The 14,831-nt window shown below is 51.4% G+C and overlaps 1 protein-coding gene across 3 annotated transcripts in view; it reads right to left on the bottom strand.

The window, feature by feature from the left end:
* Nucleotides 1–8,560: 8,560 nt before the first annotated feature.
* Nucleotides 8,561–14,831, bottom strand: part of Map2k5 (mitogen-activated protein kinase kinase 5) — a 222,740-nt gene continuing 216,469 nt past the window's right edge. For all 3 annotated transcript variants that reach the window (XM_028752328.1, XM_028752327.1, XM_028752326.1), the window contains one exon: nt 8,561–9,013. In XM_028752328.1, coding sequence (XP_028608161.1) covers nt 8,891–9,013 — 123 coding nt within the window. In that variant the 3' untranslated portion in view covers nt 8,561–8,890. The remainder of the gene's footprint in view (nt 9,014–14,831) is intronic.

The raw sequence follows: 14,831 nt of genomic DNA on the forward strand, positions 1-14,831 counted from the left end.
ATCTATCTATCTATCTATCTATCTATCTATCTATCTATCTATCTATCTATCTATCTGGTGTACAAGCATCTATGTCCACCATGGTTCACATATGGAAGTCTGAGGACAACTTGGCAGATGGTTTTCTCTTTCCATCATGAGAGTCAGAACTGAACTCAGACCATGAGATCTGCTGGCAAGCATGCTTATTCACTGAGATAACTCGTTGGTTTTCCATTCCTTTTTATTATCAAACAATATTCCACTGCATGGATACCACATTTTGTTTACTTTAGTAGCTATTGGGATTTTTTGTTTTATGGACACTAGCATGTGAGTTTGTGTGTAGCTCATGTTTTATTTCTCTTGAGCATATATCCAGGTGTGTAATTGCTGGGTCTTGTTGTAAGTCTATGGTTTGTCTTTTAAGAGACTTTAAAAAGTTCTCTATACTTTTAGACAGGGTCTGTTAAGTCAGGAGAATGATCTATGATAGCCATACTTTTGGTTTTGAATTAGTGAGCTTATTAAGTATGCAGTAAGCAAAAGAACAAACAGTGGATAGCCAATACATAGCAAAGCAGCATCCAGCTGGGCACTTCAGCGTCCTGTAGAAATGACCTGGGTAGCTCTGCTGAAATTGTCACGTGAGTGTTCCTGACTGAGGCATTCCTAGGCAGAGCAGAGCAATCTCTCCATGGAGGTGCTTCTGCCTTCTTAGTGACATTGCAGGCCTTTTCACATCTATTTAGAGGTGTGTGTGCCTGTCTGTGTGTGTGCTTGTGCCTGTGTTTGTATGTCTGCACGTGATCAAGTGTGTGTGTGTATGTGTGTGATCGAGTGTGTGTGTGTGTACTATAGTGTACTGTAATGGTCAGAGGACAACTTCTTGGGGTTACATCTCTCTTCCACCTTCTGGGTTCTGGAGAACTGAACCTGAGTTCAGGTTAGGCAGCAGGCACTGTTACCTGTTGAGCTCTGTCATCTTCCCTGGCTGTCTCAGTGTGGTGAGCACAGGTCCTTTGTCAGTTGTGGCAGTCACTTCTTACTGTAAGAGGTGGCTTTCCCACACTGTCCCTTTTCTGACTTTTCCCTTTTGGTACTAGAGACCCACCAGGCTTTTTCTAATGACATCGCTTGAGATATGAGCACTTTACATTTTGTTGATATTTATTATTTTTATTTTTACTTTTGACATCATATATAAGGAGGCTTTACGGGCTGGAGAGATGGCTCAGCAGCGAAGACATCTTATGGTTCTTGCAGAGGATCTGAGTTCAGATCCCAGAACTCACATGGCGGCTCACAGCCATGGTAACTCCAGCTCACTGGGGATCCAAAACCTGTTCTGGCCTTTGAGGGAGTCTGCACTCACACGTACATACCTACAAACAGAAATACACACACACACACACACACACACACACACACACACACACTTAAAGATAAATCTTAAAAAAGACTTTGTCCCAGCATTTACTCCTCTCCTCATAGCCCTGACTGTTCGGGAACTCTCTTTGTAGGCCAGGCTGGCCTCAAACTCAAAGAGATTCCCCTGCCTCAGCCTCTCCGTACTGGGATCACAGGCGTGCACCACCACACCCAGCCATTCATCTCCTTTCTGATAAGAGGTTTCCAGTTTCAGTTCCCTTGTCCAGGTCAACCTTCCACTCCTGTTGAGTTAGCTTTTGTGGGTGATGTGAGGTAGGGGTCCAGATTCACTTTTCTACATTCGGATAGACGATTATTCTCTCGGTTGTCATGGTACCCTGCTGGCTTTTCTGGTCTGAATAAAAAGACTACTTTCCCCTCCTAAGAGAGACAGACCAGCCTTGCTGGGATTTCTGGTGAGCAACTGGGTGGCTCTTAGCTGGGCACAGGCTTCAGATATGAGGTAACTGAGGTAACCTTGGCTAGAATGAAGGTCATCAGTGATGTCACCACATCTTACAGTGTCCCTCTCCCCGGGCCTCTGCTTTTGTCTTCCTTACACACGAATATAGGATGGCAACAGAGGCCCACGCTGCAGACAGACAGAGGCCCACACTGCAGACAGCACAGCACAGGGGAGGAGAGCAGGTTCTCTGTGGGAGGGGAAGAGTAAAGAGAAGCTCAGATAACCTCAGCTCCTGAGCATCTGCTGGGGAAGCAGGACTGATCTGGGGCAGCTTCTCCTCTCCTAGGTAAGAAAAGAAATTGGGGGGGGGGCTGTCCTATAAATGGATTGTGTGTGTCTGTGTGTGTGTACTCAGGGTCACCTGGCAGGGGGAAGGTGTGGAAATTAGCTCTCTAGAAGTCTGTTTAGACCTGACATAGTGTGTGACAGTGATGGTTTGACAATGACATCACCAGCCTCCAAAGACTATCATGACTTCATGTTACCAACAGGGAAATTGAGACCTGAGAGGTCAGGCACTCTGTCTAGGACCACACAGGGAGTCAATGGAAAAGCAAGATCGGAACCAAGGCTGTAGGGCTCCAAGTCCATTCCCTTCAGAGCTTGGCTCCATCACACCCAACAAAGAGGCCTTGAGACAGAAGAGGAGGACTCCATTTGGCTACTGGAAAACTCATACTGAACCTGCCTGTCCGCTGCCATGTAAACACCGTAAAGGGTGGCCGGCATACAGCTCAGTTGGTAGAATGCTCGCCTAGGAGGACTGAAGACCTGGGTTCCCTGGGTTTGGTGGCTGACACCTATAATTCCAGGAGGTAGAGGCAGTAGCACCAAGAGTTCAAGTTCAGCTCCAGGAAAATCCGAGGTCACCGGCCTACATGGGACCCTTCCTCAAATTATTTTTTTTTGTTTTTAAAAAAAATCAAATAATTTTATTATAAAATGCTACCTTTTCAGCTTGTTACCTTTGAGAACTGCAGACTAGTAGCCAGGGGGGCAGAGCAGCCATGGCCCTGCCACACCAGTGTTCCCAATGCCTGCAGGGGAAGAGCAGGAGTGGTCAGCCGCCCTGGCCGTAGTGTCCATCCGCATCTAACCTCAGTTTCTCCAGCTTGTGACTCTTCCCAGAGTGTGCTAAGCACAGAACATCATAGCGGGGAGAAGAGGGCAGGGTCGTCTCCCTACAGGTGGGATAGGCCAAGCCAGTGGCTAAGGCCTCTCCAGAGGAACTGCACCACAGCAGGGATTGGAAGAGGAAGGCAGGGAAGTAGTCACAAGCTGAGGGAACTCAAGGCAGCAAAGGCTTGGCACAGGCAGGGAATATAGCATTAGTCTTGTGGTAGAAACATGGAGGTGGGGGTGTCCTGTGCCAGGCCCTTTCAGGGGAGCCAGGACCAAATCAGACCAGGGTGAAGGTGGTTTGCCATTGCTCTGCACACTCTGCAAGACCGATGGGGTCTGTCCTTTCTCGGAACTTTTCTTTGTGTATATAGCGTACTTGCTGGTGATGCTTGGTATACATCTGTCTACGCAGGCGACATGTTCTTCCGTGTGTATGTAGACACCAGAGGTCATTGGATGTCCTTATTCCCTGGAGGTAGGTTTCTCATCGAACCCAGGATTTGCCATTTTCTAGCCTGCCAGACTTTCGGACCAGCAAGTTGTAAGGATCGTGTGTCTGCCCTTATCTCTGTGGTGCTGGGTGACAGCCACACTGGGCTTTTGTATGGGTGCTGAGATCCTGGCTTAGGTCCTCACACTCCAGCGCCTGCTCCTCTGCTCTGAGCATCTCCCCAGCACCTTTCTCAGAACGTTCTCACCTGCCACCCGCCTCTCTTTTCCATGTGTGGGCCATTGCTCTGGCTGTCCCCCACGTCCCCCAAAGTCAGGGAAAAGACAGAAAGAATGGATTCCTAGGAGGGTCCAGCAGCACGGGGAGCCTGGCTGCTTTTAACTAAGTCTGCGGGCAGGAGAGACTTTTTATCCCCTGAAAGTTAATGCAAGCTGTTAGGGAGATAAATAAATGACAGGGCTGCCAATGGACTGTTGGGCTCAAAGCAGGGACATTTGTCTCACTTTAGAAGAAGGACCTGGAGGGCTCAGCCCCATCGACTCGTTCATTGTGCTGTTATCTGCCAGAGAGGTGGTGACACCGCAGCAATTAAGACAAACTTTAGTCTGTAAGTTCCCGCTTGCAATCCCGGGGCTTCAAAACAAGACAAATGATCCCGCCAAGGGAGGGAACAAAGTCTTTTCCAGACTGTGTCCAAAGTCACAGCGAATATTTGTGGTTGTTCAGCGGAAAATTTGTCATTACGAGGCTTGGCTCTGATGGTCTCCCTGTCCCATGTTATCAATGCCTTCTGGCTTGTGATGGCCCAGGTTATCTGTGGGACCCCACTTGGCCTCCTCAAACGGCCTCACCCCCTGCCTGTCCCCACCTTTCCCTGGCAGCCTGCTAGTTTGCAAGCTTCTCTAGTGTACCAAAGTTGTAATATCTGTCAAGGCAGAGGCTGACAAAGCCAGTGTCACTGCAACCCAGTGTTGCCATGGAGGCCCACTGGCCTTGTCCCATATCCCACACTTTAGTAGCCAGGCCCCACCCACAAGAACCAGACTTAGAGCCTGCATCCTAAGATGTTGGCTGTTTCTACCTGCTGGGTCTCTGTGTGCCTCCTTCCTCTCAGGGCTCCTTTCCCATCATCATAGCTTTCATCTTTTGCCACAAGACCTGCCCTGACCCTGGCTTCTGTCTCCCACTGGCAGGTCTCCCCTCCCCACCTTTGGATGGAACTTTCTAGCTGCATGAAATGAAAACCTCTGATCCCCTCAATGTAAACTTGGTCCAGGACACGTCTCAGGGGTCCACTTGACTCCAAGAATGAAATCAGGACTGTGTAAGCTTCTGTGTGAGGTCATAGCGCTCCTGTTCCCTGACTGGGATCTTGGGACAGGGTCTCTGTTGTCCCTCTCTACAGCCTTACTTCAACTGGTACGATAGGGGCTGCGCTGAAACAGAGGGTCATGGACTTTGGGGTCCATAAAACCATGAACTGCATGCATGTGTGTGGATGGTGCATGCAGGTGTGTGTGCATATGTATGGATGTGCAGGTATGTGTGTGTGGGGGGGTATGGGTGTATACAGGTATCTGTACATGGGGATGGGTGTGTGCAGGTATGTGTACATGTGGATGGGTGTGTGTAGGTAGGTGCTTGCTATTCTGGGCTGGGGATGCTCACAGGAGACCATGGTTCAGGCCACAAGAAGTTGTCCAGGAGGCCTGAGAGGACTACCAAGACTCAAAAGCCCAGTCACGTCACAACATGAGGACACTGAGGTCCAGGGTGGCTATCTCCGGCTGGTCTCCAGGTCTGGCTCAGAGGCTCTTCCCAAAACAACTTCACAGAGCCACGGAAGGCACTCTGTACAGCATTCTTAGCAAGGTGGCCAAAGAGTAGATCTGAGGCTCCCCTCCTAAGAGTACACTGTTTTTGCATTTCAGAGTTTGGGGGGCCTTTGTATTGGAGTAAGGAATGCATGTGCTGGAGCTTGGTTTGGGATTCAGGCTAAGAGTAGGGCTCTTAGTGCTAAACAGTAATTTTCTACTTACTTGTTGGGTGGCCTTGGGCAAGTCTTTCTGCCTCCATGATTCTGATTCTCCATCTGTGAAATGGGAAGAATTAACAGCATCTATCTCAGGGGTTTCGGAAGCAATTAAACAAGTTGATAGTAAGTGAGCAAACAACCTGGTTTAGGAGATGACTTTCTTTCCCCCTCCTTCTTCTGAACTGGAGGACTGCTTATTTTGCAAGTGTGTTCACATGCCTGGTATGCCTGAGGCCCTGGGTTCGACTCCCAGCGCTATAGAAAAATGGGTGTGGTGCTCCATCCCTATAATTCTCAACAGTCTGGATGGATTCCTAGTGTGGAGGCAGGTGTGTCAGAAGTTCAAAGTTATCTTTGGTTACCAATAGCACCCCCTCTACCTCTGCTGAACTGGGATTGGGGGACATATGGTTGCTGATGTATCTTCAAAGAACAAGGGTGTGCCTTAAAGTCTTGTTGGTAGCTCGTTCTGGTTTTGGGGTGGTCAGGATCAGGGTGCCCTTGTTACAAAGCCCCCTTTGTCAGGAAAGCCTACCTCGCACACTGCTCACAGGTCTTGCTCTGAGCCTGGTCTAGGGTGCATGGTCTTTACGGCTTGGGTCTCACACATTCTCTGACTGCATCAGGCCCTGGGTAACGGGGACCTCAAGGAGATAAACGCTGCTGAGGCCTGGGCCTGTTGCAGGCCAGCACATTGTCGAGAAACCATACAGCCTCTCCCTGGAAGGACAATGCAGTCTCATACAGAGGTCCCTTCCATGGGGCACTGGACAGAGCACTGGTCCTGAATGATGGTTTCACCATGGTGGCTTTTTGGCCAACAAATGTTTATCATGAGCCTCCTCAGCCAAGGTTTTTCTCAGTCTGTGAAAAGCAGGGGCGGGGGGGGGGAGCCCCCAGCTGGAGATGCTTCCATTCTAATGGAAGGTCGGGGTTTGTCACAGTCGCAAGTGAGGTGGAGGGAACTGGTGCAGGCTAGGGGGACCTGGGTCCTTGGAGCACGTGCGCATGGAGGACAGAAGTTGGCAGCCGCGTCATCCTTGATCCCTCTCCACTTTACCAAGGCAGGATCTCTTCCTGTATCATCCTGGGGACAAGAGCAGGAGGGTGCATGTTTCAGTGTGGGTGGTAGGGTCTTCTCAGAAGCCATTTTGAGTGATGCTCTGTAAGGTGGGATGGATCACGTAGACAATGGTGAGAGAGAGAGAGGGTGCTAGGATGCCCAACAGAGGTCAGCAGGAATTGGCATCACACTGCTAGTAACAGGAAAGCCCAAGCGGATTTCTAGTCCCAGTTTGTCTAACATCTCATTGCAGGTGCACCCCCATACGGTAAGTTTGAGGTTCAGGGTGCTTCCGCCATTCTTCAACTTCCCACTTCCTTTATCAGGATAGAGATGGGTAGGATCTCGATCTGAAGTTTCTTGGCCATTGTTGAGGAGACCTAATCACATGGTTCCCATTCAACCAAGGACTTCTGGGAGTAGTCTCTGGATAGGCAGCAGCCTCCCAGCTCCAGCTCCTATGATGGAGGGTGTGTGAACCCCTGGTGGCTTTTTGCTATGGCCCTGGGTGGCTGCAGCAGAAACAGAACTGGAGGCGACAGGAATTGGAGTCATGATAATCTCGCAGGGTTACACAGGCGTAGGTGGATCTGTGGCTTGTCCCTCCTCCCATCCTCCCTTGTGCTTGCATATCCTGTGGGGTGCATACACGTATGCTCGTTCACATATATGTGGGCAAATATGTATGTAGGTGTACATGCATGTGTGTGCACATGCATTTAGAGGTGAGAGGTTGGCGTTAGGTGTCTTTTCTGATAAGACTTCTCTTTATCCCCTCCAAGGCAGGATCTCTCGATCCTGGAGTCCATCAATTAGGCAAGCCTAGCAAGGCAGCTTGCTCAGGGGACCTTGTCTCCTGATGTCTGGGAGTACAGGCTGCCACAACCTGCCTTTCTTTTATATTCTGGTCTCATGTTTGGGAGGCAAGCGCTACCCACTGAGCCACCTTTCTATCCAGTTCCCTCCTGCTGTTTTATTCACTTTTTTAAAAAAATTTTCTTTTTGAGATAAAGCCTCAAGTAGCCCAGGCTGATTTTTTAAAAGGATGACCTTGAATTCCTGATCCTCCTGCCTCTGTCTTTTGAATTCTGTAGGCATCTGCCTTCCCTTTGGCTTGTTCTGAGTGGCTTGGGAAATCTCAGAACTCTAGGATCAGCTCTGCCTGGTGTTCTAAGGAAACTCCCTAGCTGCCATGGGCAGGGCTGCCTTCGGTGAAGATGGGGTTGGGAGCCTGCAGGGACACTGCTGTAGTGCGTGGGGAGGAGATTCTCGGAGTACGTGAATGGGCCTGGTCTCCATTCCCAGTACTACCGAAAGTAGAGGAAAAGCCCTCAGACATGGAGGGAAAAGGAAAGGAGGAGGGAGGAGAGAGATGAGCCAAGGTCCCCCCACAGCCTCCCTTGGGCACTGGGAAGGACCGTCACTGAAATGACACAGTGTGGACACGGCCTGGATGGCGGTGGAGGCTGGCATGTAGGCACGCTGAGGGGTCTCTTCCACCAGGTAGAAACTGGACTCTCGGTGTTCCCTCCATCCTCGGCAAGAGGGAGGGCCGTGCTTCCTCCAGGTGGCTGCAGAATTACCTCACGTGGTCATGAGTGGCCCAAGTCAAGCGAGGAGTGGTGGGCAGAGTCACAGGCAGCGAGAGGCGGCTTGTGGCTGGCGTGTGCGGGAGGGTTTTGTAGGCTTCTCAATTCCTGCAGGTAATTCTCGGGAGTTAGCTTCCTCCTCGGTCACCCAAGGCCACAGCCAAGGTTAGTGCTGTTTTGATGCAGGGCCTGTGGCCAGCCCCATTTCAGGAGAGGTCTATGCCGTGTCCTGAGGTTTGGGGTCCGGACCTGGCCTCAGTACACCTTGCCCTGGAGTTTGGTATGGGTACCTCTGAGCCCTGGTGTCTCAGGACACCTGAGCTGTGGCATGGGCCTTAGCACTGTGCTACAGGAAATGACGGGACCTTGCTGGAGTCCCTGCTTAGTGGGGATGTGCATTACAGACTTGTTGAAACAAACACAATCCAAAGCGATAATACTTTTATTCCATCAGTGCTGCTGATAGGGCCTGACCCTTTACAATGAACAGTAGGGAAAGATAAGGGGGCGGGGCCAGAGGAGGGTCCATAGTTTTATAACCTCATCACCCCCACCCTGCACCGTCTCCACCTGCCATAGTCAGCGCCCCCTCCCCTGTCAGGAGTGAGGGGTTCAGCAGAGGCCGGCCCTCTTGAGGGCTCCCAGGTAGGGTAGGAGGTGAGAGCAGGAAGCCGGGCCCAGTACAGCTCTTTCCAATCAGGCAGCAGACAGAGGGGTCACGGCTTGTTGTGTCCTGAGGACTGGTCCTGGGTAGTCAATGTCCTGCTGAGGTCTCGTGGGGGCCCTGCTGGTTCCGCCTCTCCTCTAGTGCTCGGCACACCCACATGGACACCACAGTGGAGTTTCCGTCATTGAACTGCACGATGAATGGGTGACCCTGTGGGGAAAAGCAGTCGGTGTGACAGCGGTCTTCAGGCCAGGGGCCTGGTGCTGAGGTGGAGCTCAGTTGGAAGAGCACTTCCCAGCTTACACAGAGCCCTGGGTTTGATCCCCAGCGCCCATGTGAGGCAGGGATGCTGGCGCATAGCTGTGATCCCAGAACTTAAGAGGCAGAGGTAGGGGGATCAGAAGCTCAAGATCAGACACAGCTAGCCTAAGCTACTTAAGATCTCTTTATGAAAAGACAGACAGACAGAGAGACAGACAGATAGACACCGGGTGGTGGTGGAGAATGTCTTTAATCCGAGAGGCAGAGGCAAGCAGATCTCTGTGAGTTTGAGGACAGACAGGACAGTCAGGGATACACAGAAGAGAAACCCTGTTTCATAAAAACAAAAACCAAACCAAACCAAAACAACAAACAGACACAACTCAAGAAAACAAAACAAACAAACAAAAAGAACCCCAACAACAACAGACAGACAAACAAAACAATGGCTAGGCAGCTCAGTTTGTATTCCAAGATGTGCTCTAGCCTGGACCTGATTCCTTCTTCTCAGTAACTCTACACGGTAAGAAGTCAGGCTGGGTCTCAGATGCTTCAGCAGGTGACGGTGCTTGAAGACAGTGCTGGAGGGCCTGCGCTTAATCTCTGCACACACGTGCTGTTTGTAGAGAACTGACTCTGGAAAGCTGTCCTCTGACACACACACACACACACACACACACACACACACACACACACACACACCACACCACACACACTTGTTCTAAAAGAAAAACAGGCCCATTTCCCAGTCTAGGTAGCTGAGGTTCTCAGCTCGGTTTCAAGCCATAGCTACTGGGCTAAGGCCTGGCCCGAGTGGCCAGGTTTCCGGCTCAGTTGCTGCCCAGAGAGCAAAGGATCATCTTGTCAGAGGTGTTGTCAATCCCTGTTAGCTCCCTCCTTTGTCTCCTGCTCCCCTGTAAGTGAGTCACAGTCTGAAAATGAAGGACAGACAAGGGGCTCCAGGAGGAGGAGGCAGCTGTCAAGGGGAGGGCTGAGGCGTGAGACAGTTCACGGCAGAGGGCTGGACTTCAGAGGGGCCAGTCTTGTTTCCATGTGATCATCTCCAGCTCTAACCTACTGAAGCCCACAGCCAGGCCAGGCTGTATTTATCCAGCAACCTACCCTCTGTTCTGAAGCACTAAGATCAACACTCCCAATCTCAGGGTGTCTGGGGGCTTCCAGGGAAGGCTGGAAGCAATCAAGGACAAGCTGTGGGCTGTCAGTGCCACGCCAGAGAACGAGACTGGAGGCAGTATCCCGTTCACCGAGCAGCATCCTTGACCAAAGACTTTCAGCACAGACTTCGTAGCCTCTATGAAATCAGGCTCTGGGGAGTCACAGAGACTAGCAAGGGGTAGGGAGATGGGGGGGGGCTCCCTGATGACCCCAGCTCCTGCTTCTCTTCCTCTCTATCCGCCTTCTTTCCTGTTCCCCACTCCTGTTTTTCTGAGCCTTTCTCAGACTCTATACCAGCTGGCTCACAGGGCTTTGAGCTACTTTCCCAGTATACCTGGCTGTGTTCTGTGGCTTTGGCAAAAAGCCAGGACCTGGGAACGTGTTCTAAACGTCCCAGTGCCCAGCAGTAACCTCATCACATGTCCCATGGCTAAGAGGGATGTGGACCTACTGGGTCCTGACCCCAGCACGTACCAGGCTCTGTGAGAACCAGGTGGAGCCTGTGGTGTGGGAAGGGAAGAACACTACCCAGGCTCCCCAGCCTGGCTGATTATAACTCCAGAAAACTGTATCTGGAGCTTGTGCCCAGTTGAGGGCCCAGGGCTATGCCTAAAGCCAGCTGGGTACCTATTGCTCCTCATGGCAATCTGTGGGGGTCCCAGACATCAGTGTAGGACCCCAACAAAGGGCTAGTAAAGCCAGGCTGCTGGGGGCCTCTGGGTGGCACAGGCCTGGGTGGGAGTTGAGACACGAGGCACTCCATTTTGGCTTCCATATGTTCTCCTGCTCGTACTTGTCCAGCCTCTGCCTGCTTTCACATTGCTGCCTAGAGAGAAAATCCTCTTCATGACTTCCTGCGCATGTTTTTGTCCAGACTTGGGAGAGGTGACCTTGTGCCCTTCTGAAGAACAAAGACATAAGCTATGCTCAGGAGGATGGGCCCCTCCCCCAAAGCCCAGAGTAACACAGTGTCACTTTCACAGAATGCTGGGTGACTTTGGGGCCATATGCTCCATCACGGTTATCATCTGTCTGAGGACAGGCAGAGTGGAACTGAGGAGGGAGTGGAGGCATCCTTCCTCAGTGCAGGAAGGGCTGATGGCTGCCCAGTGGGCAGCACTGCCCGCTGTCCTGGGATACTTGGGAAGTAGAAGGATCACCAGGTTCCTGGCCTCCTGGGTCTGAGGAGGTACCTGCCCTTTCCTGGCCCTGCCTGGAGGCTGACTCTATCTCTTGTGTACCACTGATTGGAACTTACATCACCACACAAGAAAGAGACTCTGACAAGAGGTTTTTGTCCCCAGTCTCTGCTGCCTGCTTTCAGGCAGGTATCTGGGAGGAAGATACGGGGGTGAACTGCAGGAGACATGAACAGCATGCCAGCAGCCCTGTCTGCAGAGCTTGGCAGAAGCCGGGCAGCTTCTTGCCGGCTTCCTCACGAGGCAGTGAGAACTCTCATCTCTTCTCTCACAGGGCCAAATCAACAACCGATCAACAACCGACCTGGCGGCAGCTTCGGTCTTCCACAACACATACTCGCCTCAGATAAAGATGTAATGAAGGCAAAGGATCGGGGCTAGAAGACGTAGGCTCTGTCCAAGAGTGAGTCAGTGGAGGGAGCAAGATGAGCTAACCACCAGAGAACCAGCATCATCTGCTACAGACACCCTCCAAAGCAGAAGATGGGGAAGAGAGGGAGGAGGGGGAGGAGCAGGAGGAAGAGAAGGAAGAGGAGGAGGAAGGTACTGGTGACAACTGCTATGTCAGGAGGAGGAGCTATGGCATCCCCTGCATTCCCAGCCTGCTCCTGGCCTTTGATGTCCCAGCTTTCAGTTGATGGCTCTGCTTCTTGCTCACACATCTATTGCAATAAGATGCTTTCCTGCAGGAGAGACAGCAGGTCCTGCTGAGCCTTCTTTAAAAGGCATCGTGTGGTTGCTGTGTGGCAAGACTGGGGCTCCAAGCCAGCCTACCATGATGGGTAAGTCTACCTGAGACCTAGTGGCTGCTCTCCCAGTCTAGTGCTCAGTGACAACCTCCCTGTCTGCCATTAGTCAGGCTCTGAGTTTCTTGTCATACAAGAATTTGCCATTTGGGGTGCCCACCTTTTTTCTGTGTAAAGTTGCTAAGGAACATCACATGTTTGAATTGAACTTGTGCCTGGGCTGCAGGGCCTGGTATGATGTCTGATTCATAACAGGACTCCACATAGTGTTTGAGGCATGGAAAGCGATGTGTGTGTGTGTCCCCATCCCTGCCCACCACACCCTAACTGTGGTCAGACACTGGTTGTTCTGCATCCGTGCACAGCCAACATGAATTCTCCTATATCAAGGCTTCAGAAACTCTGGACCAGGGCAAGGAAAGCGAGCAAGCAAGGGTGGTTTAAGAGGAGGACACTCTTTCTTCATGCTGCCTGCCTGTCTACTGCTGCTCCCTGAGGTGGGCACAGTCAGTTCTACCCTTTTTGTTTAAAGAGTAGTGTACATGCATAGGCACACTGTCTCAGTGTGGGTAATGGCCCACTCGCTTCCTCCTCACTGAGACTGGGGTGCCAGGCACCGGCACCCAACGGTTATTTCCTCAGCAGCTCTCCTGTGTACGGACATCACTTCCATCTTACAGATGAGGACGAAAGACACGCAGATGGAGGCACCCGTCTAAGGCCACAGAACTGAACCGTTCTTTCCACTGTCTCCAGCGCCCAACTCTGGGATCACACAACTTCCTCTTTGGTCTGGGATGGGGTGGAAGGCATGGCACCTGCGGCAGGAATGGCTGTCCTTAAAGCAGGAGGGACAGATGTCATCTGCCTGCTGATGTCAGCCTGTCTGGATCTCAGAGTGACAGGGCCCAGAGCTGGAGGCCAGGGCAGAAGAACCATCAGAAACTGGCCAGTAGCAGCGGCAGCAATGGCAGACCCCAGCACTCTCTTGATGGAGCCTGTCTGCTCTGTCCTTTCCAGAGGACCTTCTTGTGGCACATTCTGCTACAGGTGTCCTTGTCACAAAGTACCCCAACAAAGCTGGCTGGACACGCCCCCCCCCAAGCCTGTGTTCAGGTTGGGGTGGATCCAGGCCTCGCCCACAGGGTGAATCCTGTCCCACCAGCCACTAGGTGGGAGAGGGCAGCTAAGCTCCTGTGTACACAGGCGAGGCTGGCCTAGGCCTCTTCCTCTTCCTCGCATTAGCAGAGGTTAACAACCCAGCGCCCAGGCAGGCACCTGCAAAGGTGGTCGGAGTGTCTGGAGAGAGGGTGAGGTCTGTGGGGGTGTGGGGGGGTTATAGGCATCTTCCTGAGGGATCCCACCTCCCCTCAGGGCTGTGAGGATCTACATGAGCTCAGACCTGCGAGCCTCAGGGAGTGAGGCGTTCCATTAAGTTCTGTTAAGGGATATTTTCATCTGTATTTTAAAAACTCAACTAATAAAAACAACATGTGCTCAGCTATGTTCAGTTCACAGGACCACAATGAACACCTTGTGTGTTATGGTGGTTTTTGTTTTTTTGTTTTTGCAGGTCTTAGGGGTAAAACTGGTGAACCTGTTCAATCTGTTGTACCTGCTACTGACTTCAGACGTGTGAGTGGGCTGTGTGGTGCACTGGCGATCTGAAAACACACAAGGCTATGGGGTCCTACTCTGACTGTTCCTGAGTATAAAACCCTGGGAGCACAGCACCAGACCTAGGCACATGGCCGGCTAGCTGACACAGTGTGGGTGGGGACTGTCTGAGCATGGCTCTGAAGCTCCGTGTGGCACATCTGTACTCTGTGCTTACCACAGGCACTTGGTGCATACGGTCAGTGGCTGGGTCTTGAAAGAAAACTTTTCTGCTATTCCTTTAAACATTTTAAAGTTACTTTAATTATGTGCATATGTGTATGTCTGTGTTGGGTATGTATACATCATGTGTGCAGTGCCTGTGGAGGCCAGGAGAGGGCGTCTGCCCCAGTGGAGGTGGAGTTACAGGTGGTTGTGAGCTGCCTATGTTAGGGCCAGGTCTGTAAGCACAGACTTACAATCCCAGCTATTTGGGAGACTGAGGCAGGGGGAATCATAAGTTCAAATCTTGTCTGGGTTACAGAGTGAGTTTATGGCCAGCCTGGTTAACTTAGTGAGAGGTTCTGCATCAAAATTAAAAAAAAAAAAAAAAAGAAAAGAAAAAAGAGGGCTGGAGGCATAGCTCATTGGTAGAGTGTTTGCCTGGAAAACACAGGTCTTTTTTTTGTTTTTGTTTTTCCAGACAGGGTTTCTCTGTATAGCCCTGGCTGTCCTGGAACTCACTCTGTAGACCAGGCTGGCCTCGAACTCAGAAATCCACCTGCCTCTGCCTCCCAAGTGCTGGGATTAAAGGCGTGCGCCACCATTGCCCGGCAAACACAGGTCTTAATAGAGAAGAGGCATCATACATGCACCCACCCATATCCACTACTTCCCACTGCCACCCACCCCTCACCCACCCACCGACGCCTACCTCTGCCTTCTTTTTATATGAGTAAGAAATGTTCTTCTGTGTCCTCCCCACCTGTCTCTCTCCTCTCTCCTCTCTCTCTCTCTCTCTCTCTCTCTCTCTCTCTCTCTCTCTCTCTC

The sequence above is a fragment of the Grammomys surdaster genome, unplaced genomic scaffold (genome assembly GCF_004785775.1).
Source record: "Grammomys surdaster isolate TR1022 unplaced genomic scaffold, NIH_TR_1.0 125896, whole genome shotgun sequence".
In the NCBI taxonomy this organism is placed as follows: Eukaryota; Metazoa; Chordata; class Mammalia; order Rodentia; family Muridae; genus Grammomys; species Grammomys surdaster.